Below are 26,342 nucleotides of genomic sequence, written 5' to 3' on the forward strand. Positions count from 1 at the left end.
TATCGCCTGGCCCCAGGGCCATGGGTGTGAGAAGAGGCAGCCAAAATGTCTGCCTATTTTGAGTCTCTTCGGGAAGTAAAAGCGGGTTAAATGAAATTTTGCCGTGATGAATTTGCTGGCTTTCCGTGATGGGCTGCAGCACATCCACAGCGTGTGTGCTTTGACCATTTAAGATGAAGTCCTGAGGTGGACGTGCAGGAATGCTAAAGGTTTTGTTGGGATGATGTGTGGGGAGAAAGGAGGAGGAGGAGGATGAAGTCATTGAGATTAGTGGGAGATTGCTGTGCCAGGCTCCTTCCTCTGATGTTTGTTGCAGGGAGATGTTTCCCAATCTCCAAAGTTTGTTTAATGCCAGAAACACGCAGCATCAATGTCTGCAGCATTTCCATCACACCTCCAGCCCCAGAGCCCCTCTTGCATGTTAGGGACACACCAGTGCAAAGTGACAGGGATGTTCTGCACCACCAAGGGTGACACAAGGACATTGGTCAGGATTCACGCATGGGAGACCATGTTTTAACTTGGTAAAAATTAGAGACCGGGTCTCGATGAAGGGGTCCCCCAAGTACCGGGGAGAGGCTGCAGGAGGTGCCCAGGTGATGGGCTCAGATAAGACACTCAATTTTCAGCTGTCTCTAGCAAGGTGAAGCCTGGGTACTGCACTGCCCTGATAAACATTGCCACTATTTTTTGGAGGCTCTGCAGTGAGCTGGTGGGAAAGGTTTAGAGATGCTCTTTGCCCCCCCCTTCTGTTCTCCCTCTTTGGCGGGTGAGCCCGCGCGCTGCTGGCAGTTAAAAGCTTGGATGCAAGTAAAGCCAGATGGAATCTTATCTGCCTGCACCCGAGTGCCTACGTGCAGACAGCCAGCAACGGCACTGCATTTCCCGCGCAGCAAACTCAGGGCCTGTCACCCGGTCAAGGTGTCACACAGAGGCCATGGTTCCCTACAGCATCGCCTTCTCCTTTCCTCATGTCTCCGTGGTGGCGCAAAAGCATCTGGTGATACTGGTGTTGCAGAGGGGTGCTCAGCGCATATTGGATGTGCTGAGATATTGGAAACTGCCTTGTTTCACCCCCAGTGCCACATATCCATGGGGGGGCACGAATGTATTTTAAGACAGAAGGAGGAAAATGTGATGTAAATGCTTCAGGAAGACCATGGTCACAGCCATGTTTAATCTCCCGGGGACAGCTGGGTGCTTACTCAGCTGGGAGGTAGTGGCTGATGAGAGCTCATGTCCCAAAGCCTCTGGTGGGGAGCAAATGGGACAGAGCAGGAGTGGAGACAGACTTATTGGACCCTGGGGTACAGCTGCCAAACCAATTTTTGAGCCTTTTTGCAGGAAAAAAGTGCACCACCAACCCTCCCATAGATCACCACCCTGGTAGCCAGGAGCCACCACAAACCCCAGGGTGACACCATGGCTGCTCAGGGCAGACAGAAGGGAGACCCCCAGCGTCTCTCCAATGTCCTCCCCCCCTCATTATCCCCTACGTTCCTCCCCATATCCTCCTTGTCTCCATCCAGTGTTCCTAACACCCTTCTAAGTGTCATTGCCATGTCACCCTGCTCATTCCCTGTCCCCAACACAGGCTCCTCCTTGCCCTGCACGTTACCTCCTTGTCTCCTGATCCCCCTCCCAGCACCTATTCTTGTCCTATCCAGTGTCAGTCCAAAGTACCCCTTCTTTTCCCCATCACATCTCTCCCTGTCCCCTGTTGTCCAACTCATTGTCACCCTTGTCCCCACCATGTCCCTCCTTTTCCTCTGGTGTCCACCCCGTCCCCATCATGTCCCACCTTATCCCCCGGTGTCCAGCCTCAATGCCCATCCCATTCCCACGGCGTCTCACCCTATCCCCACCATATCCCTCTCCATCCCTTCATGTCCAACCCCAGCGTCCACCTCTTTCCCCATCACACCCCTTCTTGTCCCAGCCTTGTCCCTCCCTGCCTGCCCCAGTCGTGTCGCTGCGGGGCGGGGCAGAGGGGACACGGGGACAGCAGTCCTCCCCACGGTCCGTGCCGCACCCTTAAATGTGCGCTGCTGGCATGCGCGCCCACAGACGCGGCGGCAGCGGGAGCAGCCCCACATCCGTTGTTGCCAGCAGCTCCTTTCTGAGCTCCCTAACCCTACCGTGGGGTGAAGCGCCGGCCATGACGGAAAGCCTGGTCCTACCCCCAGCCCCAGCCAAACCCAAGCGGGCGAAGGCGTCGCGGCGCTCGGCGTCGCACCCCACCTACTCGGAGATGATCGCGGCGGCCATCCGTGCGGAAAAGAGCCGCGGCGGCTCCTCGCGGCAGTCCATCCAGAAGTACGTGAAGAGCCACTACAAGGTGGGCCAGAACGCCGACCTGCAGATCAAGCTCTCCATCCGGCGTCTCCTGGCTGCCGGCGTCCTCAAGCAGACCAAAGGGGTCGGAGCCTCCGGTTCCTTCCGCTTGGCCAAGAGCGACAAGGCCAAGAGATCCCCAAGGAAGAAGAAGAAGGCCGGCAGGAGGTCCACGTCTCCCAAGAAGGCGGTGAGGCCCAGGAAGGCCAGGTCACCGGCCAAGAAGCCCAAAGCCACCGTCAGGAAGGCCAGGAAGAAGTCGCGGAGCCCCAAGAAGGCCAGGAAGCCAAAGACTGTTAAGGCCAAGTCGCGGAAGACCTCCAAGACCAAGAAGGTGAAGCGGTCGAAACCCAGAGCCAAGTCTGGTGCCCGGAAATCGCCCAAGAAGAAGTGAGCAGCCTGGGGGCTTCGCCCAGGCTCTCCCCATTGGTTTCTGTAAATAGCTGTTGCCTTTATTTTTACCTCTTTCTGTTTGCAAATTTTATAAGTTGATCTATTCCTAACAGCTAAAACAAGGCAAAGAATGAAAGGGAAAAAAAAAAAAAAAGAAAAAAAAAAAAAAAGGAACTTCTTCCATATGGAAGAGTTCCCATTTATACAAGCTGCTTCTCTGAGTGTTTATTTCATCTTGCCGTGGGTCCGGAGGGCTGTGGTGGGCGGGTGGAGGACTTGTGGGGAGGTAGGAGGGCTGTGAGAGCCGGGAGGAGGAGAGGGGACTCCTCCTTGTCCCCTGGAGTGAGGCACAGCCCGCCAGCCCAGCGTGTGAGGGCTGGAGATAACAGTGCGGCCGGGAGGTGGTGCGGGCCTTTGGGGTGGGGCTGGACGCTGCTGCCACCAAGGGCTTGGCACAGCCCCAAGGCCACACAGGCACCGCAACGTCCCAACCCACAGGGCTGGCTGTGAGCCCACGGGATGGGACGGCCCTACTGCTCCGCTCCGAGCCCTTGGACATCACTCCTAGGTATGCTGTGCCTAAATCCCCAGGGCTCAAGGTCTTCACCTTCCTGGCTCTTCCTTCCATTCCATTGGTCTGATGTTCCTAAATGACTCAGGGTAGATGCTGCCCAAACCTCTGAGGATCCCAGTGCAGTAGCCTGTAGTAAAATCCTTGGCCTGGAGGAATGTAATCCCTTTAGGTTCTTGTTCCTAAGATCCTCGGACCAAAGGCTCTCAGACTGAAGAGCCCAAGGCCCTCTCAAGAGCCAGGTGCTTGGCCTTCTGGACATCAGGGTCCTAAAACATTCTGCCCATAGGATCTCTAGCCAGCTACAGTGGAGTGTAGAGGAGCCCAATCCAGTTGGGATCCTGGTGTCTAAACACACTGGGTCACAAATCCCTTTGACCAAAAGACACTGGGATTCCTCAAACTTGGATACGTCTGGCAGGTCCTAAACCTCTCAGACCAAAGTTTTCACAGTCACCTCAGGTAGCTACACACAAACCCATTGGGCTAAATCCTACAGGCTGTAGGATTTCATTGACCCTTGTGCCGAGCACCCACTTGGATGCAAGTCCTGGGATGAGGACCCCAATTCCCTTGGAAGGGCAACAATCTTCGGCTTCTTGAGCCTCAGTCCATTATGTCCCTTTGTTTCCAAAACCCCTTTGGCTCTGGCACATAACCCCCCAGGCTGCTTGTTCCTAAATCCCTTCGGTTCCTAAAGCATATGGAGTCTTCACCCAAATATGGACTTGATGGATTCCAATTCACCCTCGGGCCAGAGCCTCCCTCCATTTCACCCAAAGACCTCAACACCTCCCAAAGGAGGTTCCCCAGCCCTTTCAGCCACAGGCATCCAAAACTTCCTCCTCTCTAGGATCCAAACCCCAAGGCTAAGAAGAGACACCTCCCAAAGGATCCAGGTGCCCCCGCAGGCTTGAGCACAGAGCCGCTCAGCTGAGTCTTAGCGCCGCACGGCCAAGTCCTAGTGCAGCGCCGCAGGGTCCTAGGGCCCACCGCAGGAGCATTGCCCCTTTAAGGGAGGAGCTGCGCGGATGGGCGCGGCCGCAGCGCGCCTTCTCATTGGCAGGCGGGGCACCGCCCCTTGGCGCGGCGTGGCGCGAGGCAGCGATGTGGCGCAGGGCTGCGGTGCGTGCGGTGCGGGGTACCGGGAGTTCCCGGGCCGCTTCGGGAGCGGCGGCAGCGCAGCTCCGGCGGTGGCTGGAGGGAGAGCTGGAAGGGATCCGCGGTGCCGGTACCTGGAAGAGCGAGAGAGTCATCGCCTCCCGCCAGGGCCCGCATCTCCGGCTTGCGGGTGGCGGAGCCGGTGCGTGCGGGACGGAGGGGGAGTCCCATGGGGCGTATGCCTGGTTCGATCCCTGTGCCTCGGTGTGTGTGTCTGCCCGCAGGGATCCTCAACTTCTGCGCCAACAACTACCTGGGGCTCTCCAGCCACCCGCAGGTGATCCGTGCCGCCGTGCAGGCCCTGGAGGAGTTCGGTGCTGGGCTCAGCTCTGTTCGCTTCATCTGTGGCACGCAGGTACTGGGCACCCCTTGGCTTTAAAGCAGCTTGCCGTGCTTTTAAGGCCGTGTTTCTGAGCACAATTAACCTCTCCCACACACGCCTTTCCTGGATAATAGGTGGCTATTTTCTGCTGTCAGCAGCAGGCAAGTAGTAACTTGCTGAGCCCAAGCAGTGATGCTTGCTTTGGCTGCTTCTGTCCTCTCTTTAGAGCATACACAAGGACCTGGAGGAGAAAATCGCACGCTTCCACCAGCGGGAGGATGCCATTCTCTATGCCAGCTGCTTTGATGCCAACGCTGGCATCTTTGAGGTTCGGAGAGCTTCAGTTATGCTGCATGAGGAGGAGGGGAGTGTGTAGCTGATGAAATGGCCCTCAGTAAACCATGGGGGGAGATGGGAAGTGGAAAATTTTGCAGCGGCAGCTGTAGTCAAAGGCATCTTTGTCCTTTGCACTGGCAAAGGCTGTCAGGTTTTGGATGAAGGGACACCTTGGAGTTCACAGAATCATAGAATCATACAGTAGGTGGGTTCGAAGGGTCTTTAAAGGCTCTCCACTTCCAATCTCCTGCCACGTGCAGGACTGCCCACCAACCTAGGACCCCATCCAACCTGACTTTGAATGCCTCCATGGATGGGGCACCACTGCTTTGGGCAACTGTGCTAGTTTTTCTTTGCCCTCAAAGCTGATTTGATCTGTTTGGTACGGGCAGGCTCTGCTGACCCCGGAGGATGCGGTGCTGTCGGATGAGCTGAACCATGCCTCCATCATCGATGGGATCCGCCTCTGTAAGGCCAACAAGTACCGCTACAAGCATATGGACATGCAAGACTTGGAGGCCAAGCTGCAGGACGCACAGGTAACAGCGCTGTGCTCCAATCCATGGTGCATCTGGGCAGCCCTGAAAGATCCACTCAACCCTTTCCCATCCCATAGAATCATAGGATCATCAAGATTGGAAAAGACCTCTAAGATCACCTACTTCGAATATCAGTCGGTCCCCATCATGCCCACTGACCGTGTCCTTCAGTGCCACATAGGCAGTGTTCTGGAGCACCTCCAGGGACAGTGACTGCACCACCTCCCTGTGCAGCCTGTGCCACTGCAGCACCGCTCCTTCTGAGAAGAAATTTTTGCTAATATCCAGCCTGAACCTCTCCTGGTGCAACTTGAGGCTGTTACCTCTCATCCTATTGCTGTTACTTGGGAGAAAAGGCCAACCCCCCACTTTTCTACAACCTCCTTTCATTGTAGAGAATGAGAGAGGCTCATACAGAATCATAGAATGTCCTGGGTTGGAAGGGACCTCAAGGACCATGAATCTCCAACCCCCTGCCACATGCATGGCCACCAACCTCCCCATTTCATACTAGACCGGGCTGCCCATGGCCCCATCCAATCTGGCCTTGAACACCTCCAGGGCTGAGGCATCCACAACCTCTCTGGGCAGCCTGTTCCAGCACCTCACCACTCTCTCTGTAAAGAATTTCCCCCTGATATCCAAAATCTCCCCTCCCTCAACTTAAAGCCATTTCCCCTTGTCCTGCTGTTATCTACCCTTTCAAAGAGTTGATTCCCCTCCTGTTTGTAGGCTCCCTTTAGGTACTGAAAGGCTGCCATGAGGTCACCCCACAGCCTTCTTTTCTCCAGGCTGAAGAAGCCCAGCTCCCTCAGCCTGTATTCATAAGGAAGGTGCTCCAGCCCCCTGATCATCTTGGTGGCTCTCCTCTGGACCCTTTCCAACAACTCTCTATCTTTCTTGTACTGGGAGCTCCAGACCTGGACACAGTACTCCAGAAAGAACAGAGTAGAGTGGGACAATCACCTCCCTGTCCCTGCTGGCCACCCTCTCTGATGGAGTCCAGGATACCATTTGCTTTCTGATCAGTCTCCAAAGTTGTAGAGTTGTAGCTGCGCCCTTTTTGGTTTTCAGGCAATGTGGGAAAGCAGCCAGCTTCTGCAACTGATATCTTGTTTGCAGCTGTATCTTAGTTCATTGTACCCACCCTGTACATACAGCAGGTGGGGCTAGGGCTGTATCTCAGCCTCCTTCACCGGTTCTAAAATGATGTCCTTGTAGCATGTGGTTCTCTCCCACAGAAACACCGCCTACGCCTGGTGGCCACCGATGGTGCCTTCTCCATGGATGGTGACATCGCCCCCCTGCGGGAGATCTGCCAGCTGGCCCAGAAGTATGATGCCTTAGTCTTCATCGACGAGTGCCATGCCACGGGCTTCCTGGGTCCCAACGGCCGGTAAGGGGCTGCTTCACCCTTCACTGCTATTAGAGAACTCCCTTGGGTCTTGGGGGTTTTCTGTCATCACCTGGCACAGTTGTGAGTGTGCAATGTCTAGAGGGATTGAGAAGGGCTATTGAGTGCTTCACACCTTGTGTTGTTGATGCTGTTGTCAAGAGAGCCAGTAGGGAGACAGAATGCCTGACCTGTCTTTTTGGGGTAGAGACTGCAAAGCAGGAGAGCATAGTGGACACATCCTGCTGGTTCTACCAGTATAGACCTTAATGTGGACACTGTGGAGCTGTGTGCATGTAGGATTGTGTATTGGTGACATGCAGAGCCAACCTCAAATAATGTTGGCTGCACTGTGTAGCTGTTTCTCCTGGTATATTCAAGATATGGCACATCAGAGGCAAGTCCTACATTCAAGAATCACTAGAGAGAGTGCACCATTGAGACTGTTCATAGAATCAGTAAGGTTGGAAATGATCACTAGGTTCATCAACTATCAGCCCACCCCCACCATGCCCACTGACCACGTCCCTCAGTGCCACATCCACATGATTCTGGAACACCTCCAGGGATGGTGACTCCACCAGCTCCCTGGGCAGCCTGTGCCACTGCAGCACCACTTTTTCAGAGGAGAAATTTTTCCTAAAATCCAGCCTGAACCTCCCCTAGCACAACCTGAGGCCATTGCCTCTCATCCTAAAAATTTGTGGGAAGTTCGTGCACTCTTCCACCTGGAAGAGGCAATGAACCCCTTCCTGGGTCTTAGTCTCTCTGCAGGTGAGAGGAAAGGCAATGCTTGGACTGAAGGAGCACAGTAAAGTGTTTCTTCTTTACCAGAAGGGGGATGCCAGATACCTGGCTTCCCCTTGAGGAAAAAAGCAGCATCAGAGGTACATGCTGGTATGGTTGATGGTGTGACATTCCCTTTTCTGCAGGGGTACTGATGAGCTCCTAGGAGTGATGGACAAGGTCACCATCGTCAACTCTACCCTGGGAAAAGCTCTTGGAGGAGCTGCAGGTGAAGGCATTTCCATGTCTGAGGCCCTCCATGCCCTAAAGAGTTCCAGTGTATGCTCTCTTTTTCTTACTCATGCCACGAGGCTCAGTCTAGGACTCTGCCACGTGGCCAAGGGAGGTCGTGCTGAGTTGCTCTTGAGGTCAAAGTGGACACTCATGGTAAAAGACATCAGCTGTGATTTTTTTTTAGGTCTGATCTGTGATAAAATTTCTTCTGTAGGGAACAAGTTGCTCACTCTGAACAGGTCACCCTGGGACTACTGTGCCCATTTCCCTTTCCTCTCTCTGCAGGCGGGTACACAACAGGCCCCAAACCCCTCATCGATTTGCTCCGCCAGCGCTCCCGCCCCTACCTCTTCTCCAACAGCCTGCCCCCCGCCGTGGTGGGCTGTGCCTCCAAGGCCTTGGACTTGCTCATGGAGAGCAATGCCATCGCCCAATCCATGGCTGCCAAGACCCAACGGTGAGGCGCCACGCTTCTGCTCACCTCCTCCTCGGGTGCCCGTGTGCGTGTCAGAGGGGAGATTGAGAATCACAGCCAGCCCTCAGTGGGCTGGGTTTTACTCATCCCTTCATTTCACTTCCCAGGTTCAGGAACAAGATGACGGCAGCCGGCTTCACCATCTCAGGAAAGGACCACCCCATCTGCCCCGTCATGCTGGGGGATGCCCGGCTGGCTGCGGTGATGGCTGAGGACATGCTGAGCAGAGGTGAGTGAGGCAGGGAGCCATGCACGATGGCATGTAACACTGAAAGCAGAGAGCCAGAAGCCTTTCTGTCACCCGTTGTCACCTCAGTTTTCCTTCCTGGCCAGCTCCAGCTCTCCATGCTTTTCCTCTCCAGGCATTTACGTCATTGGCTTCAGCTACCCTGTGGTCCCCAAGGGCAAAGCCCGCATCCGGGTCCAAATCTCAGCTGTGCATAGTGATGAGGACATCGACCGCTGTGTGGAAGCCTTCATCGAGGTGGGACAGAAACATGGAGCACTGCCTTGAGGGGCTGCCAGACTCATCCCCTAATGCCCTTCTGCCCACCAAGACAAGTGCCTGTGCCTGGGAGGCCTGAGTGGCACACTGCTCAACACAGGACCCTGAGGCCCTGCAGTCTGCAGGAGTCTCTCTGGCTGTTGCACTGTGCTGGCAGCATCACTGGTAGCATTAAAGACTTCCTGCAGTGCAGTGAGTAGTTGTATGGTTCTTGCATTCTCATCCAGGAGTTGCTACCACTTTCTGTCCTCTTGTGCTGTTAGGTGTCTGCTATGTAGCTTCAGTCAGGGCACTGAAGTGCTCCTCTCCCCTTCTGCAGGTGGAAATGTGCTGCTGCTGAGGTTATCTGTTTCCTCAGTGCCCATCCTGCAGGTCCCAAAATATGAGCCCACAGTAATTCCCCACCAGGGCAGGAAAATTTCTCAGGGTTGTGCATCAGCCTTTGGCTACCCATGCCACCAGCAGCCAGTCTGTGAGTGAGCAAAGGCTTGCTTTCTTGGTGCTCTGGGCCAGCCATTATGCTCTGCCCGCTGCCCTCACCACAGAATCATTTGAGTTGGGCCGGACCCTTAAAGGCCATCTGGTTCAACTCCCCTGCAATGAACAGGGACACTTACAGCTAGGTGACGGCACTCAGAGCCCCTCCAGCCTGACCATGGGGCTCTTACCCTGGGGTCTGGTTCTCACGTGCCACAGCCCAGCAGCTGGGCTTTAAATTTGAGGCCATAAACAGCAGGTGACAGAAACCTGTAATTCCTCTCCATTGTGCACGATTTTCACACAGCAGAGAACACACGGACAGCTGACAGCTCTGGATTTGTTCCTCCAAGCTGTGCAGGAGTGGCGGTGATTTAGTGCTCATGCAGGCACACGTGGCTCCTGGGCATCTCAGCATGGCTTCATTTGAATCAAGATGTAAGTCCTTCTATCGTCCCTATGCTGATCTGAGTGTGATGCAGGTGTGACCGTATCTGACTCAAACCAGAGCAATGACTGTATGGCTGAAGGAGGCTGGTATGGAGACCAGGGTCCATCTGCAGAACAAGCTGCATTCAAGCTAGGCTCCACGGCCACTCAAAAGTAGGAGACGAGCTCCTGTTTTTAAATGTGACAGCACTGAGAGCTCAATGGAATGTTTGCTTGGACTCTCTCACTGCATCAAGGCCAAGCTCTGCAGCAGGCTGCACAGCACCAGAAGCCGCAGCGCCAGGGAGGCACATGAGTCAGGCTGGAAATGAATAGCACAGCCATCACCGACTGCAGGAGGTGTGGTAGTGCTTTATTCCTAGGCAAACCCTCCAGCTTGTATTTCTTCAACATGTAGGGCTGGTTTGTGGCTCTTAATGACTTTTGGACCAGAAAGCGGAAGACTTTTTTTTGCTCAGTGGGACGCAAAGGTAAGTGCTGCCTCTTCAGGCTGTTTCCTAGAACAGATGGATCCACCCCTGTCTTGAGCTGCCACCCTCTGCACTACTGATATGGGGTGGCTGTGGGTCCCCCATCACTCCTGTTGTACATTAAGATATCAGACCACCCCATCCCATTCTCGGATACACATGGACACTTCCAGCCCTGGATTCACCTCCACCCACCCTCACTGTGCCACCACAGCCCAGTCCCAAGCCTGCCCCTCTTCCAGCCCCCCATGGTGACCACCCTGAGGTTCAACCCACCTCAGCTCTGCTCCCACAGTCATGTATGGTCACAGGCACGGGCTGATGGTTGGACTCGATGATCTCAGTGGTCTTTCCAATCCGAATGATTCTATGATTCTCAGACCTGCACCACCCCATCTCAAACCAAGCCCCACAGGGATCCACATGCAGCCAAATCCACCCCACATCCTTCTCCGCAATCAAACACCCATAAGAGGCCCGCTTGGCTTTCAGCCCTTTATTTCCCCACCCCCTCAGCGACAGGAGCACTTGCAGGCCACCACCACAGGATAGGGGATCTGCCGCCAGGCGCAGTGCAGGGAGCCGGGGGGCCGTGCAGCCCAGCAGTGCCAGGCCAGCAGCTTGAGGTGAGCGAGCTGGGCCGGGTGACAGGCCATGCCTGGGGGCCACGAGCAGGCGGGAGGGCCGGTCCCGCAGGCGGTGTGCCGCACCCAGCGGGGCCAGAAGACGGGCCCCAGGTCCACCCATGTGGAGGTGAGACGGCACGAGGCTCTCTCCACCAGCCAGCGCCGCAGGGGCCGCGCCATGTCGGCGGGCAGCTCGGGGGGCAGCTCCAACCCCTCCGCCTCCTTCCACAGCTTGCGGCGGTGCCGCCCGCCGCCCTCCACCAGCTCCCGGCTCATGGTTTCCAGATCCTCCTTGGCGCTGAGGTTGCGGCCTAGCGGCTCTTCCGATGACATCCAGAAGGGGTTAAAGGCCGGGCCCAGCAGCCGGCGCAATCGGCCGGGCCGCAGGTGGCGAGGCTTGGGAGCGTAGCGGTAGTCCTCGGGGGAGAGCGAGAGGCTGTAGGGTCGCACCGGGGCCGATGGGCGGCGGCGCAGCAGATGGGCAGTAGGGTCAGAGGTGCTGAACGGTGTTGGCAGTGGTGTCTGAGTGTCTTCCAGGGCGGTGGCACGCAGTGGCAGTGGCAGCAGGCAGAGGAATAGCAGGAGGCAGCAGCGGGGGCCCTGCATGGCGAGCGGTGCTGTGGGATGTGGCAGGCGGCCACGTGCCCGGGGTTATCGACACGTCCCCAGCGTGGCCTTCCCCTTTTCCTTGGTTGTGGGTGACGATACCCGTCTGCCCGCCCGCCCGCCTGCACGGGGATGCTTTGCTCCCTGCTGATATCAGGCGGTGGCGGAGCCTCCCACCAGAGCGAGGTGTGAGATGGGGCAGCAGGACCCCACTTCTGCCTCTTTTTTCCCCCACATACCTCCATCTGTGCTGCCCCTGGGAGAACAGGCTGCCATGGAGGGGAAGAATCCAGTGCCTCCTCCTCCTCCTCTCCATCCTGCCTCATGGCTGTGTTTGATGATGCGCCCAGGACCTTCCCAGCAAAGGGAAGCTGACAGCTTTTGGGTCTTGCTGAGACCATCCCCAGCACAGCAACGTGTCCAAGCCCAGGAGGGTGGCTGGGCAGGAGTGGAAGGGCTGTTGTTTCTTGTGAGTGGCATGGTTGTTTCTTATCTGGACAGCCAGAGCACGTACTGTCCCAGGTAGTGATAACAAAGCTGGGTGTCTGGAGGTGCCCTCACTGGACAGCCTGTCCTCCCTCTCCAGGGAGGGAAATGCCGGTGAGAGGTCAGATCTGCTCTAGACAGAGAACAAAGCTGCTTCAACCTCCATCCCCAGGTCTGAGATTAATCTGCCCTGTGCCACGGCACTTTTTGCCTTGCTGCTAGGAATTAATTAACAGCTAAAAATAGCAACTATTTGCTCATTCTCCACAGGACTTAGACCCATATGCCAAGGATGAGGTAGGGGTCTGGCAGGCTGAGACATCCATGTTCCCTGGAAATGTAGGGAAACGCATCCCAGAACATAGAGGTGGCGGATCTGTGGGATCCTGCCCACTTCCATCCTCCCATTCTCACTGTTCCCCCTTGGTGGAAGCAGCTGAACCCACAGGAAGGCTGGGAAGAGAGGAGTTAACTCCAAACCCAACCTCAGGGAGAGGGGAAAAAAATAATACAGAGAGAGATCAATGGATCAGCAGCTAGAGCAGAGGGAGGGAAAAGGAGGGGAGAGGGAGAGAGAACGTGCAAGGAGCTGCAGAAGGAGAGAGCTGAGTGTGAGAGCGGAAAGAGGGAGCAGGGGGACGGGGGGATGCAGCAGAGTGTCAGGCATTGCTGACAGCATTGCTAGAAGAAACTGTCAGTGTCCCACATCCTGCTGATGAAGGTCTGCCTCCTCCTCACTGCTGCTGCCCAGGCTTTTCTGGAGGTCTACCCAGAGCAAGCGGAGAAGCTACACGCTTTTCCTTGCAAAGGTGAGTGCCAGTTTTCCAAGCCTCGGGATGAGCCCAGAGCTGTCCCAGCCCACGTGCAAGGGGTATGCCCAGAGGAAGACTACAGTCTTCTGCTTGGGCAATAAGGTCCACAGGACCAGGACAGAGGAGCTGGGAACAGAGGGGAGTGCAGAGCAGAGATGAGTTTTCAGTGCTGTATAGAATGTGCTAAGAAGAAGTGGTACGAGCAGAGAGAGAGGGCAGTGTGGGATGAAAGAGCTTGCATGACCCAGAAAGAGTTAATTGCATGTCAACTGTTGCTAGATAACCGTGCCTTTCCATCTTGACTGCTGCTCAATGAAGGACAATTTGTTCTAATGAAAGAACAATAAGCAGAAGGCTCGTTAGGAGATATGGTGTTTGTGCTCCTTGTCTGTGTGTGGTGGCACACAGTACTGGAAGAAGTTTAGCCACAAATCACAGCACCCTGCTCCTTGAGTTTTTGGGTTATATCACTCCTTTGTTATGACTATTGTGCTGTATTTTGGGCAGCTCCGAGTTCTGCCCCCCCCCCCTTCTCTCATGTCACAGGGAGAGGTGAAGAGCTGCACAAAGAACAGAGATCAACTGCAGAATGTGAGCACTGATAGTGACCAGGGACAAGATAGGACCCAACAGCCAAATTCCCTTTGCCTGCACCATCCATAGGGTTAACAAAACCCCAAACCCACAGACCAAACACATCCCACCTGCTTTTCTCAGAGATCCTTTGAACTCTGAATTGAAAACACATTAAATATGATAGAGTACAGTGCAGATTCTTTTCTCCACTTCCCACACTGCCAATTTAGCCACCACCATCCAGCCCATTACCTCCTATCAGCATCAGGATTACTGTCCTTAGTCACAGGTCCTCTGTGTAAAACAGCTGCTGCAAGAAGAAAGAGGAGCAGTCACTTGTGGGGTGGAGATGGCACGCTTGTAAGCATGGCATGGTGTTTCTGCTGTGGAGTTCCTTCTTCTGGAGGTGTCTCAGCCCCATGTTCAGGGTGGCCATCCCTCTCAATCCCTCCTTCCCTATGTTCTTGCAGCCCTGGATGAGCCCAGTGGAGCATCAGCTGGGATGAAGACTTGAGATCCCAGGGTTTAGCAGCATACTGTATGTAGGAGTAATGCAGGAGAGGCCAAGCGGTGGAGCAGGAGGTCTTCCAAGAGGGCTGGGAGGTCAGAAGACACTGTGGTGGGGATGTGAATCTGGACTGTCTCTCTCTCTATGCACAGGGTCCCACTGTCAGAGAGGGAGAAATGCCAGGGGGCTGGAATGCCTCCTCTGACAGCCCGGAACTGCCAGCTGCAGGGATCATCGTGCCTGTCATCTTCTCCCTCATCTTTCTTCTGGGCACTGTGGGGAACGGACTGGTGCTGGCTGTGCTGCTGAGGAACGGCCAAGTGAAGTACAACACCACCAATCTCTTCATCCTCAACCTGGCCGTGGCTGACCTCTGTTTCATCATTTGCTGTGTCCCCTTCCAAGCCACCATTTACACCCTGGATGGGTGGCTCTTTGGGGCCTTTGCCTGCAAGGCTGTGCATTTCCTGATCTACCTCACCATGTATGCCAGCAGCTTCACCCTGGCTACAGTCTCCATTGACAGGCAAGTGTCCCCTGTACACTGAGTCCCTCAGCTCAGGGACAATGTGTTTGCCACCCTTGAGCTAAGAGGTAAGAAAAAGTCCAGCCTCCACCCTATTGGGTGCCCTGTAGGGAGCAGGTTGGGTCATCCCAGTGACAGCAGGGATGCCAGGACCAGCAGATTGATCTTTCCACTGCTACTCCTTACCTCCCATACATTCTCCCAACTCCCAGCCAAGCTCTCGGTCTAGTTACCTGTCCTTTCTCTTCCTTACTTGAGCAGAAGGGTTGTAGGCAGCTCAGAATGCCAAAGCCCCAGGAAAGCAATGCACCAGGGGACAAACAGGTAGCTCTTTGTGTCCTATTTCGACCCTCCTCCCTGACTCAAGATGCACGTTGCTTACCCTTCCTGAGCTAGCACAGCAATGTGGGCAGCAGAGATCCCAGATCCCATGCTGGGATGACCCCATTCTCACCATAATCCTCTTTCCCAAGAGGTGAGGAAGGGGAGAGATTGGTGGCTGTGTGGGAATGGGTGCACAGATGGCAGCCTCATGGGGCAGGAGGGCAATGAGACCCAATCTCATCCACATCCTGTTTGGTCTCTCCTTCCCCTCCCCACCAGGTACCTGGCCATTCGCTATCCACTGAAGTCCCGGGATCTCCGCACTACCCAAAATGCAGGAGTGGCCATTGTAGTGATTTGGTTGCTATCACTACTCTTTGCAGGGCCTTACCTCAGTTACTACCAGATTGTCCATTACCATGGGGTGCCCATCTGCGTCCCCGTCTGGGAGGACCAACGCCGAAAGATTCTGGACATCCTTACGTTTGTAGTTGGATACCTCTTACCTGTGACTGTAGTGAGCCTGGCATACGCCAGGACCATCAAGTTCCTGTGGACCTCTGTAGACCCTATAGAGAGGATCTCAGAGTCCCGAAAGGCCAAGCGTAAGGTCACCAAGATGATCGTGGCTGTGGCCATCCTGTTCTGCCTCTGCTGGCTTCCACACCATCTGGTTATCCTGTGCTTCTGGTTTGGCCACTTCCCTTTCAACCGAGCCACTTATGCCTGCCGCCTGGCATCCCACTGCCTTTCGTATGCTAATTCCTGCCTCAACCCTATCGTCTATGCGCTCGTTTCCAAGCATTTCCGAAAGCGTTTCAAGCAGGTCTTCACCTGCCTGTTCTTCCAGAACAAGAACAAGAAGAAGAGAACTGGAAATAAAGTTCATATGGTCGCTGTGGGCAAAGGTTTCACTAATAGCACTGGAGGCTTCTATGGAGGCAACACTGAATTGACTCAGGTCGCAAAGGAGAACAATAGGAAGAGGGACACTGAAGGCGCCAGGCATGCCAGAGCATGGACTCACCAGCTACAAGAAGTTCAGAAGGAGCTGCTGGAGGAGGAAATCTTGGTAACAGCTGGCCATCCCCTAGCCAAGAACCCTCCAAGAAGGCCTCAAGAGTGTCTGGCTGCTGATTGCAAATGAGCAAATGCATCTCGGAATGGCACAATCCACCACATCAGTGCAGAGCACAGGGACGTGTTAATGTGATGACATTTCTCATGGTCTGGGGGCAGTCCAAGTCCACCTCCCCTTCTGTGGCTCCTGCATCCAGATCAAAGAGGGCCGTTGCACTTTACCGCGCTGAGTCTGCACCAACAGCTTGGTTGTACAACCTCTGCAGAACTCACTGGTCATACCTCCATGATACCACCATGCCACAGCAGGTGAACAACTGAAAGGCTGTTGCACCCTCCCTGTGTACCCATGGCTTCTCTGCAGCTCAAAAGCGAAAGGACCATCAGTCTGGTCTCTTCCCCTGGCCCAGCCCTTCCAGATAGTACTTAATGGAAGAGGTTTCCTTGTGCTCTGCCCTGCTTAGCCTTTGATCTTGCAAGCAGATACTGCAGGACACTGTCCACTTCCTTGTGCTGCTTGCAGTTCTGAAATATTTCTTGGCAGTTATCCTCAGTTCTTCCCAAGCAACCCTCACAAATCCTCCTCCCACCATGTTGTTCCATCTGATTAATCTCTGCTTTATTTCTGTTCGCCTTTTGGAAATTCCTGAAGGACCGCTGCCTCTTCTTTGCTCTTTATGTAGAGTTTCATCCCTTCCTTCAGTGGTTGTTGCTCTCCGAGCGGTGATGTAACTCGGCATTATTAGCCCTGTTTGTGTGCTTTACTGCCTTAGCAAGATATTATTTTCCATGAAATGAGAATCATGATTGCACTTGTGTGCACTTGGCTCAATCTTAAATCCTGTCTGTTCTTTTCTGTGTGGTGGAGAGAGCTTCCAGGAGGGGGCAATGCCACCACCACTCAAAGGGCTGGAACACCTTCCGCAGCATTCCTCACTGCAGGATTGCTGTGGTCTGATGTGCTCCTGGGAGCACAGTTTCCCATTTGCTGTTCCTCGTTGCCCTCCTTGTCTCAAACAGCTGTAGAAGAGCCTTTGGTTGCAATAGCTGCTGAATGACCCCCTGTAGTAGAGTGGAGTGTCTTTCCAAACCCGACCATAGGAAAAATGGGAATTGCTTTGGGGATGGGGGAGGGCAAGAAATAAGGTTCACAGAGGGTGCTGGAATTTCTCCCTTTCCTAACCTGAATAAAGCCCAGCAATTTCCTTCTCCAGATAAGTTTGATGTGTGCTGAATGCAAACTCTGCCAGTGTAGCATGGGCTGCTGGAGGCTGTATGAGCTGGTGGGAGTCCTTCATGGGGACAAAAGGGATGGTGAGACGGTAGGGCAGAGGGACAAGGGGCAGAAGGGAGGACAAGCAGGCACATAGCATGCGTGTGCATGGAGATAACCCTCCCAGCAAAGCCCTATGCGAGGGGATATGAGGACCAAATGCTGCAGCAGACTCCAGGCTGTGGGAAATCTGCAGGGAGCACACTGCTCACTTCATAGCTAATTCATACAGAGGGAGTAATGCTGGGAGCCCCAGCTGGCAGAGAGAAGCCATTTACTGCCAACCCACTGCCAAGCACCTGCGCCAAATGCTGAATCACTGGAGGCAGTGCAGCTCAGTCAGCTCTGTCCCAAGCTGCACAGACACAGTGTCCTTGCTTGCCCCCGTGCACAGTGGGACCTTTGATAAGCAGGTGGAAGCTGCAGTATCAGGTGAAGAGCTTACAGCCCTGTCTTTGTCCTTTGACACTCTCAGAGCTATGGGCACAATATGGAAGGGATGAGGGGGACATGCAACAGTGGGAACATGGATTTGCAGAGTCCTGCTATGTGCAAGCCATGCAGCAGATCTATAAGCTCTCCCTATTCTTCTTTCCTTGCCCTCCCCAACTTCTGCTTGCATGAATCTTCCCTTCTTGCTTGCTCTGCTTGCTTGTCAAATTCCCAGGTGACATGGCACTTCAATGTGTGCTGACACTGTAGCACAGCTCAGCAGCAAGGACACCCCTTTCCCCATGCTACAGCCAACCTGGTTGCTGCACTGGGGATGTTTTTCTTTTCACACTCAAGCACTTGATGTTGTTTTCTGCACCTTGAACCTCCCACGTCTCTCCTTGTGCTGGAACACGTGCATTGTTTCTAGATCTGTGGTTGCATTTCACAACCCAAAGTGTTGGAGAAAGAAGGGAACAGCAGTCGAGAATGGTGATGCTCTGACCTTGTTCCCTTTTAAGAGTGAAACCTAAATAACATGGGACAAAAAGGATGGGGGAAACCTGGGGAGAAGGCATGTTTAGCACCTCTGCAAGATGCGGCTCCCATTCATTCATTCTGCCTGGATCCAAGAGCCTGCATTTTTGGGGAAGCAGATGAGCAAGAGGCTCGATAGCCAAGAGGGAATTCCAGTCTGCCCAGTAACAATACACATGCTTCAACTGGTCCAACAGCTTAAAGGCAGAGGCAAAGAAAAGGTGTTATGTCCTTGATATAAAACTGTCACTAATTAAGGTCGAAGGAACTCGAATGCTCTTCTCACACAGCCTCCCCTCCAGACTGATTAGCAATCAGCAGTCTCTGCTCCCAGCCTTTCAACTTAATTAATGATTACTTGTCATCGCTCAGACTGATGAGCTCGGCTTTAAACCTGCGGGGGCTGCCACACCTGGGACGTGCTGAGCGTGGGGCAGCAGGGACAGAAGCAGAGAGGGGAGAAGATCCAATGGAAGAAGGCAAATGATGGTTGAAGAGCCCCTGGATGAGCTATTTGCCCTGTCTCCTTTATCAGCTTCTTAATCAAAACGGCTGATTTCTCTCACCTTGTCATCCCACTGCCTGGGGCTGCTCTCCCACGCTGCCCGGTTGTAGTGTACAAAGAAATCATCTTACTGCCTGTACCTTTCCGTGACGGAGAAGATGAAATCCATCTCACTCATTGAACGAGCGGAGGAAGCAGATGAAAGGCTGCAAGGTTTGCAGGGATGCTTCATGGGGCTTCCTTAGCAGCACAGAGGATAATTACTGTGATGGATTTGGAGTCTGCTAGAAAGGCGAAAGTGAAGGAAGTAATGGAGCTCAGATGTTGGCTTGATACCCTGGAGCTTAATTACCTCAACTGCTGAAGACTGAAAGGCAGCAGATTCTTGGTGTTTGTGCATACCGCAGCACACTTTGCATTCACCGGCATAGGCAAGCAGCTGCTGCAGAGAAAGACCCTTGGCTTAACAACATCCATGACACCTTATTGGGAGGTTTGTACACAGCTATTGCTTCTGCTTGAAAGAGCCAGATCCTGAGCCTGGCTGGTTTTGTCTGTGTCTTACAGCATGAGCTCTCTGTGCAGGGTCAAGGGACTGGCGAGGTCACTGCTGGGCTGAGTGGCTGCGGGTACAGCGTGTCACTGCAGAGCCGTGCTGTGAATGAAGGGGGAAACAAAATGCATATGGAGGACAGGCAGTGGTGAGCAAGGCCTTGGGTCAAGTCCTGTCTGCCAGGGAACAGTGGCACGTGTGGCCCACCAAAACACAGTGCTTAGCAGTGTAAGGCAAGGGAAAAGGGGAGGTTGGGTAAAGTGTAACGTCAACATAGCAGAGGAAAGACAGTGGCGTTGTTTGCATTGTTACTGCAACAGACACCTCTGGAATAGACTGAAAGCAAGGGAAATAGTCATTGCTGCCTGCTGCACCCCTGCCTTTCCACTCCAAGCATACGGTCAAGAGCAGTCATGGAAAAACTCCAGCACCAGGCAAACAAAGACTTGAAGAGCTGTGGACAGCAACGTCCTGAGCACTCAAGCTAAAAGCTTAGCTCTGAATCTCAGCTAAGTGTGTTCCTGGTTGCAAGGAAAGCTTCCAAGCTGCATCTAGTTTGCAGACATCATCAGCAGCCAAGGCAACTGCAATGATAAGAGCACCCCAGCCGCCTGCTCTTTGGCACTTTAATGGTCTCCTCAGCAACAAGGCTGTTGACTGCCAAGCGTATGTGGATACGAAGCTTAGGCTGACGCAATGACAGAAAGACAGAACAGGACAGACTGAACACAGAAGTCACCAGCTCCTCACCCAAGGGACCACACTGTAAAGCCCCTGCCCAGATGTCAGGGGGCTGAGGTGCCAGGGAGGAACAGCTCTTCACAACGCGGCCACTTCTCTGGGCACAGGGCAAGGCACGAGTGCAACCACTTTATCCCCACCAGCTCCACACTTACACAGGAGCACAGACTGGGCAAGGCTGCTTTCCCTCTTCACAAAGCATGCCACCTCTCAGCTAGATGCAGTCCCCCCGAGATTCTCTTTCCCTCTGTTTGTACAGTATCACAGCAACTAACTAGATTTTAAGTTTGGATTTCTTGGCTGTGGGAGCCGAGATCAGAAGGTGAGTCAGCAGCTGTGTACTCTGATCTGCAAACAGGCTGGTGTTTGAATTCAAACAATTTTGTGTTGTCACTTCCAATTTCAGTGCCACAATTGGGAACAGCAGTTACTGAACCCAGTGCTGTGCCCACGGCCTGAAACATCAGTAAAGGGGAATGAGCTGCTCTGAAAAGAGAGAACTGGACAGGGAATTCAAAAAAGGCTGACAGGATTTTATTGAAGTCTGAAATATGAAAAGGTCAGATTGTCTCCCACCCCCTCAGAATCCTTCCCATCCAGCACGTCATAACAAAGTACCAGCACTCACAGTGACAGCCCCAGCCAGCACAGCTTCCAGCACACCTAGAACAATGCGTATTCTGATAGCTCAGCTTTGAACACGGAGGCCCAGTGAGCCTTCTCCTGGCTAAGCAGCCAGACATTAGAGAACACGTCTCTGAAGAACGTTGCAAACAGTGGCTGTTTATATGGTTTAGCTGAATCCTAAAGAGCTGACATGATTCCTAGCTGTGGGGTGCATATCACCACCAGCGTGCCATGTCGTTTAGGTGGGCATGCAGGTGGGAACTGTGGCACATTTTCTTGTCATCCTGCTATCGCTCACACCCCACCTCCAAGACTTCACAGATCCCTGCTTCAAAGCAAAACTACTGTGTCTCTGTTACCAACCAGAGAGCAGCAAGGGAGATTCCCCGCATCCTTCACAGCTGCATTACTCTGGGCACCCAGCAGAAGTCGTTACTCATTCCTCAAGCTGAACTTCAGACCATGGAGCTGTGCTTCTCCACAAGCAAGAAACACACGATGGGTGTCAGCCAGTTTTGGGTTTGGTGCTGCTGCCGCAGCCACAAATCCAACTCCACCCCAACCCAACGATGTGGGGCACCTTCTGTTGCTACTGGACCCCTGGCCTGAAACAGCCAGTAGTGGATACGGAAAAGTCACTTAGAATGACTTTGGTGGGTTTTTTCCTTCAAATAAAATGTAGATGCATGCCTAAAACTGTAGTAGGATTAAGTCATTCCCTAACCCTCATTGTTGCATCAGGGTAGCTCTGACCTGATGCCTCCCTGGGTATTCTTCACAAGTGTTTCACTCTGAGATTTAAGCACTGTCTTTCAGCAGTGCTTCAAAAACCAGGCCCAGTGGAACCTGTCAGTCTGATTAAAAGCATTGTATCCCACCCCTAACTGGCCAGATACTCTGCAGGCTCTAGGGAAGTTTAGGATTACGTCTTGGTGCATGCTTCTTAAGGCAGTGTGTTTGCTCAGCTGCTACCACACGGAATTAGGGACGTGTTGTTCCTATAGTACAAAGCCTTCTGTTGTCCAAGATGCCCACTTCCCACCCCCCCATGCAGTTTAATACTGCAGTGGTGGCAAAAGATGCCTGTTGCAAGCAGATAGATCTGTGATGCTGGCGATTTTCCATGGCATTAGCCACCACCTGCACTGAACTGGAGTGCTAAGGAGAAGGCAGAATACCTCTGCTCTGGAAGGGGTACCCTATTCAGTGCCAGCCTATTTTTTTTTCCCCAAAAGTCTCAGCTGCAGCACTCTCTTGTCAAATCTTACTGCCTCCTCATGAGGCAACCATGGCAGCACCCTCAGGGCCTGCGATGTTTATTCAGAGATGCAGGCCTTCTTCTCTAAGCCTTCTCCTTCTGGATCACAGAGATGAGAGGACTTGGAAGCCTGTTACCTCTTCTCCATCTGCATCTGCAGGCTGAGCGATGTGAAGCTGGCCAGGAGGTCTGTAACCTCGTCCACCTGTCAGAAGAATACAGCTGGCCATCAGGCACAGAAACACAGCTGCCCACCACCACAGAAGAAACCCCCATGCAGCAAGGACTATTCTTCCACCAGGATTGCCAGTAATGCCCAAACTGAGCGTATGCTACAACTCCTGCTGGCTCCACAATCATGCTCAGAAAAGTCCTAATCTAAGGCAAAAGGAGCTTTTGCCCCTTCCTCAGGAAGCTGATGCTCGAACTCCACCTCAGGCAATACAGCCAGCCCTTAAATAGAAGTGTGCTGACGCATTACCCAGAACTCAACAATGAGTACTTGTGCTACCTTCTGGCCTTAAAATGATTGTGCCCTCAGTCGATCCGATCTTCAGCTTCTCTGCTGAGCTGCTAGGCACACTAATGCTTTCTGCATTTTGAATTCCAAACAAAGGAGTCATCCATCTATCCTGGCTACTTCACCCAGCAACAACACATCCACAAGCATGTCTTCAATGTCACCTTTTTTATGTAGCTGAATTCTCCTGAACACAAAAGTCACAGCAGAAATAGGTGAGTCACAGTAGCTCAGCACTACCTACCTGCTCCTTTGTGCTGGTCATCTGTAGCTTAGAGCAGAGGTCATCCAGCTGTTCCTTTTGCTCATGCCTCCCCAGACGGTCCAGGTATTCCCGCAACATCTGGATAATCTGAAGCCACCAGGAATAAGAGGAAACATCAGACAGCAGCATCACACTGGGTTGCTTTTAGGAAGAACAGCTAAACTGCCAAGCACAGACTTGCCGTTGAGTACATGATTCATAGAAGAGAGTGCATGCAAAGCGACCGGAGAGCACTAAAGGTTCTACCAGAGGCTGGGGAATCACCAGAGGTGTCCATCAGCCACAGGCAGACCAGTTATGATCTGTTTGTGTAGTTTTAGAACAGGAAGGAGAGACAAGCTCAGCTGAAGAAGTACAAGGTTTAGGCTTGCCAAGAAAGCACCAAGCTTTTCTTCATGGCCAGCTGTCTTCCCTCACTGTGAGGAGCAGGAACTTCCCACTCCTGCAGGATCTGTTTGTGCACAAAGAATAAAAACCCTTATGGCTATTCTATGGTTCCTGAAGCAATGCCCACACCTCATGTATGTGAGGCAGCATTGTGACTGCTTTCCTTTCCCATGCCCCCACACACGAGAGCAGTGCAGAGTGCACTGAGAATGCCTGACAAAGTAGAGTCCCTGCTGAACTGTGTGTGCCACAGCTACAACCCCATGCTGTGGTTCCTCTCCTGCAACAAGGCATCCATCTTACATGGTTGCTGAAGAAAAGAGTGTGTTCCATGCAGCCTGAGAAATAAGACATTCAATGCTTGGCCTACCACAGCCAAATTGCCATGCAAAAATCAAGAGAAGTAGTTGGAAAAAAATCAACATATCTGAAAACAGAAGGAAAAAGCCCAACTTTCCTTGGATAAGCTAAAAGCCTAGAGACAGGCAATTAAAACAGCTGCTATATGATCCTTGACCAAAAGAGTACTGAAGACTGATAGAAGCTGTAGAGCCTTACCAGAGCATGGGATTGTTTCTTTTACCTGTTTCACTTCAAGGCGCACGGCCTCCAGGCTGTGGGAGATTCCTTCCTGTAAGATGTTTAGCTTCGACTTAGCGAGGTGCAGCGGGGTTCTGCCAGCTCGATCCAAGGCATCGACTCTGGCCCCTGCAAACGCATGAGTAGGGGCAGAAAGGGAGGTCTGTCTTAAAAACTTGGTGTTCCTGGGGAATATTGACAGAGGCAGGGCCAGAAAGGGACAGGCAGTAATTGTTATAGAGGAAATGTTACCTCCGCGCAGCAGCGTGGTGATGACGGGAACATGGTTCGTGCAGGCAGCTGGGGAGGGAAAACACAGGACACACAGCTCAGAGGTGCTACAAACAACAAAGGAGTTTCTGCTCAAGTGTGGAACTTGTCACTTCCCAAAAGGTTTTTTTGCCATAGGAAAGAAGAACGGCTCCACCGTTAAGCATGACCTCATGCTCAGACGTGGGTACTTTGGCTAGAACACATCTCACACTCCTCAGGACAGGCAGAGGGAAGGAAATGGATTTTCTCTAACTCTGATCCTTAAGTCCTCCTGAGGGGTGAGGCAAAAAAGTGCTAACAATCGTAAGTCTTTAAAGCTGGGGACGTATAGTGTGATGCACAGGAAAAAGGAAGATGCAGAGGAAAAATAGAATGCAGTGGTCACCTCATTTCTCTGCATGCAAAAGTCATCTGACTGGCACTTACCCAAGTGTAAGGGAGTGTTTCCCAGCCCATCTCTCTGATTTGGGTCAGCCCCGTGATCCAGAAGCAGTTGCACTGGAAGCAATAACACAGAGCCATGTTAGCCCCTTCCCTTTGCCCCACTGACAGCACCTTACTGGGGTGAGAAGCTTCATTTGGCAGAGCATTGCTGACCAACAGGTCCATGTGGCAGCCAGCAGGCTGCAGAAGGGATGCTTTATACAGCTTACACAGACAGCAAAAGGAAAATAAAGAAAATCCTCTGAAATAGACAAGTTGGATGATTGAAGATCCCTTTCCCACTCACCAATGTGATCGTTGCCATTGCAGGAAGCAAAGTGCAGGGCTGTCCGGCCTTTGTCATCTGCAGCACAGGGGTCAGTTCCATCCTCCAGGAGTTGCTGCACTGACAGTGCCAAGGAAGAAAAGGATACAGGTAAGTTGAAGGGACACCTGATCAGAAAGGGGTGATGCTACCAGCTCTTCTGCAGGTAAATATGGACTCTGTCCATGGTCAGAGCTCATAAATGAATGCTTCCATCATTTAATGAAGCAAGGTATACTGTGAGCTGGAAGGTACAAAATGACAGACAGCCCCCCATGCACCCCATCCTGAAATGTCAGGGGTTTCTACAAGTCAGATCTGTTTCCAGTTGTTCACAACATGGTCTGATGACAGGCAAAAGAGAAACAATGACAGGGGGCAAACGACTTATGGCAGTATTGCTGATGAATACTTAGTATCAAAACCAAACTGATCTTACAGTACAGAGAAGTAAAGAGAGTCCCAGAGAGGCTGGCCGGGGCTCTGATCTGTGTCACACTATGTCATTTATCACACGGGGTATGGCTTAGAATCATAGAAGTGCAGAGTATCCTAAGTTGGAAGGGATCCAGAAGGATCATCGAGTCCAACTCCTGGTTCCACACTAAAGACCACCCAAAAATCAGACCGTATGTCTGAGATCAGACAGGCTTGGATCATCACTTTTCCATTCTGCCACAAGACTACTTTTCTACTGCTGACAAGTGGGCGAAAGTTACTTACCAAAAAGCTGGAGTAAGAGCAGGCTGTTAATTTAACCTAAGGCAGCTGGACAATCAGCACTATGAACCCAATACAGTGAAAAAAATCAATATTACTATCAGCCTCACTCTGTTCAGAGAATGGAAGAAAAGGCTCAAGAAAAGCAGCTTCTAGATCTGCAGCATCTAAAGCACGATTTCTGCAGACTATCTGCACCTTCCTTCTCCTTATGCTCTGCTGAAACAAAGGGCTTTGACAAACTGCCCTTCCAGGAAGTGGCCCCATGTCAGGTTGGCAGAATTCTCACCTGTATCCAGATCATTGCCGTTGGCAGCCTCACGCAGCCTCTTCAGAGCTATGGAGGAAAGAAAGCCATCACTGGGAAGCATGGAGGAGGAAGGGGAAAGGGAAGGGGACAGCGGATAGGGAAGGAAAGAGGGAAGGGGCGAGGAAGGGGACAGGGAAGGGAGGGGAAAACCGCTCCCGCTCACCGTGGCTCTCCTTGCCCGTAGGCCCCAGGCGGCGGTGGAGACGAGCGGCTCTGCGCAGGCGGCGGGCCGGGATCTTGCCGGCAGGCTCCTCTCGCTGCCACAGGACGTGCAGGTAGCCGAGGGGGGCTCCCGCCGCCCCTCCGAGCGCCGTCCCGGCTCCCAGAGCCGGTTCCGACTCCGTCCCTGTCGCGGACTCGGCCGCGGCCCTTCCACCGCCTTCCATCCCTTCACGGGCCGGGCCGGACCAGGGCGCGCGGGGTGCGAGGAGAGGGGCGGGAAGGGTCGTCGCTATAGCAACGGTTCTCTCGACCAATCAGAGTCGCCTCAACTCAGCGGATGCAGCCAATGGGATGGAAAGGAGACGAGAAAAGAGGCGGTGTCTAGGGTGCGTTGACGGGAAGGCAGACTCTCCAATCAGAGAGAAAAACCTCTGAAGACGGGCAGCTATTTCAACCAATAGA

The 26,342-nt window shown here is 53.2% G+C and overlaps 5 protein-coding genes across 6 annotated transcripts; 3 read left to right on the top strand and 2 right to left on the bottom strand.

Moving 5' to 3' along the window:
- The first annotated feature begins 2,049 nt into the window (after positions 1 to 2,049).
- On the top strand, positions 2,050 to 2,935 carry LOC128073258 (histone H5). The gene has a single exon (XM_052667927.1). It carries the CDS (start codon positions 2,054 to 2,056, stop codon positions 2,726 to 2,728), a length of 675 nt encoding a protein of 224 aa, XP_052523887.1. The 5' UTR covers positions 2,050 to 2,053; the 3' UTR covers positions 2,729 to 2,935.
- A 1,442-nt stretch (positions 2,936 to 4,377) lies between these two features.
- GCAT (glycine C-acetyltransferase) lies at positions 4,378 to 9,241 on the top strand. The gene is made up of 9 exons (XM_052667922.1): positions 4,378 to 4,601; positions 4,684 to 4,814; positions 5,008 to 5,109; positions 5,510 to 5,656; positions 6,898 to 7,052; positions 7,982 to 8,064; positions 8,355 to 8,526; positions 8,652 to 8,773; positions 8,907 to 9,241. Exons 1-9 carry the CDS (start codon positions 4,406 to 4,408, stop codon positions 9,056 to 9,058), a joined length of 1,260 nt encoding a protein of 419 aa, XP_052523882.1. The 5' UTR covers positions 4,378 to 4,405; the 3' UTR covers positions 9,059 to 9,241.
- Positions 9,242 to 10,945: 1,704 nt separating this feature from the next.
- Positions 10,946 to 12,075, bottom strand: LOC128073259 (noggin-1-like). Its single transcript, XM_052667928.1, has 2 exons — positions 11,918 to 12,075; positions 10,946 to 11,672 (listed from the first exon to the last, which is right to left on the bottom strand). Exons 1-2 carry the CDS (start codon positions 12,002 to 12,004, stop codon positions 10,959 to 10,961), a joined length of 801 nt encoding a protein of 266 aa, XP_052523888.1. The 5' UTR covers positions 12,005 to 12,075; the 3' UTR covers positions 10,946 to 10,958.
- GALR3 (galanin receptor 3) lies at positions 12,061 to 20,432 on the top strand. Its single transcript, XM_052667923.1, has 2 exons — positions 12,061 to 14,586; positions 15,190 to 20,432. The coding sequence occupies exons 1-2, from the start codon at positions 14,237 to 14,239 to the stop codon at positions 16,055 to 16,057; spliced, it is 1,218 nt and encodes a 405-aa protein (XP_052523883.1). The 5' UTR covers positions 12,061 to 14,236; the 3' UTR covers positions 16,058 to 20,432.
- Positions 20,433 to 20,543: 111 nt separating this feature from the next.
- On the bottom strand, positions 20,544 to 26,146 carry ANKRD54 (ankyrin repeat domain 54). 2 transcript variants are annotated; one of them, XM_052667924.1, is made up of 8 exons: positions 25,882 to 26,146; positions 25,698 to 25,745; positions 24,671 to 24,769; positions 24,367 to 24,438; positions 23,920 to 23,967; positions 23,672 to 23,796; positions 22,681 to 22,788; positions 20,544 to 22,121 (listed from the first exon to the last, which is right to left on the bottom strand). In XM_052667924.1, the coding sequence occupies exons 1-8, from the start codon at positions 26,102 to 26,104 to the stop codon at positions 22,050 to 22,052; spliced, it is 795 nt and encodes a 264-aa protein (XP_052523884.1). In that variant the 5' UTR covers positions 26,105 to 26,146; the 3' UTR covers positions 20,544 to 22,049. The 2 variants fall into 2 exon arrangements, with proteins under 2 accessions (XP_052523884.1, XP_052523886.1); XM_052667926.1 differs by having other exon boundaries at positions 24,671 to 24,764; positions 25,882 to 26,002.
- Between the last annotated feature and the right edge of the window lie 196 nt (positions 26,147 to 26,342).

Source organism: Tympanuchus pallidicinctus, unplaced genomic scaffold (genome assembly GCF_026119805.1).
Source record: "Tympanuchus pallidicinctus isolate F22 unplaced genomic scaffold, pur_lepc_1.0 scaffold8, whole genome shotgun sequence".
NCBI lineage: Eukaryota > Metazoa > Chordata > Aves > Galliformes > Phasianidae > Tympanuchus > Tympanuchus pallidicinctus.

Excerpts from the sequence above, each read along its gene's own strand:
- LOC128073258 (XM_052667927.1), top strand. The coding sequence starts at position 2,054 with ATGCGCGCCCACAGACGCGGCGGCAGCGGGAGCAGCCCCACATCCGTT.
- GCAT (XM_052667922.1), top strand. The coding sequence starts at position 4,406 with ATGTGGCGCAGGGCTGCGGTGCGTGCGGTGCGGGGTACCGGGAGTTCC. Across the intron at positions 7,053-7,981 it reads TTCCTGGGTCCCAACGGCCG|GGGTACTGATGAGCTCCTAG; the intron begins GTAAGGGGCTGC and ends CCTTTTCTGCAG. Across the intron at positions 8,065-8,354 it reads AGCTCTTGGAGGAGCTGCAG|GCGGGTACACAACAGGCCCC; the intron begins GTGAAGGCATTT and ends CTCTCTCTGCAG.
- LOC128073259 (XM_052667928.1), bottom strand. The coding sequence starts at position 12,004 with ATGAGGCAGGATGGAGAGGAGGAGGAGGAGGCACTGGATTCTTCCCCT. Across the intron at positions 11,673-11,917 it reads CAGGGGCAGCACAGATGGAG|GGCCCCCGCTGCTGCCTCCT; the intron begins GTATGTGGGGGA and ends CTCGCCATGCAG.
- GALR3 (XM_052667923.1), top strand. The coding sequence starts at position 14,237 with ATGCCAGGGGGCTGGAATGCCTCCTCTGACAGCCCGGAACTGCCAGCT. Across the intron at positions 14,587-15,189 it reads GCTACAGTCTCCATTGACAG|GTACCTGGCCATTCGCTATC; the intron begins GCAAGTGTCCCC and ends CCTCCCCACCAG.
- ANKRD54 (XM_052667924.1), bottom strand. The coding sequence starts at position 26,104 with ATGGAAGGCGGTGGAAGGGCCGCGGCCGAGTCCGCGACAGGGACGGAG. Across the intron at positions 24,439-24,670 it reads CAATGGCAACGATCACATTG|TGCAACTGCTTCTGGATCAC; the intron begins GTGAGTGGGAAA and ends TATTGCTTCCAG. Across the intron at positions 23,968-24,366 it reads AAACACTCCCTTACACTTGG|CTGCCTGCACGAACCATGTT; the intron begins GTAAGTGCCAGT and ends TTCCCTCCCCAG.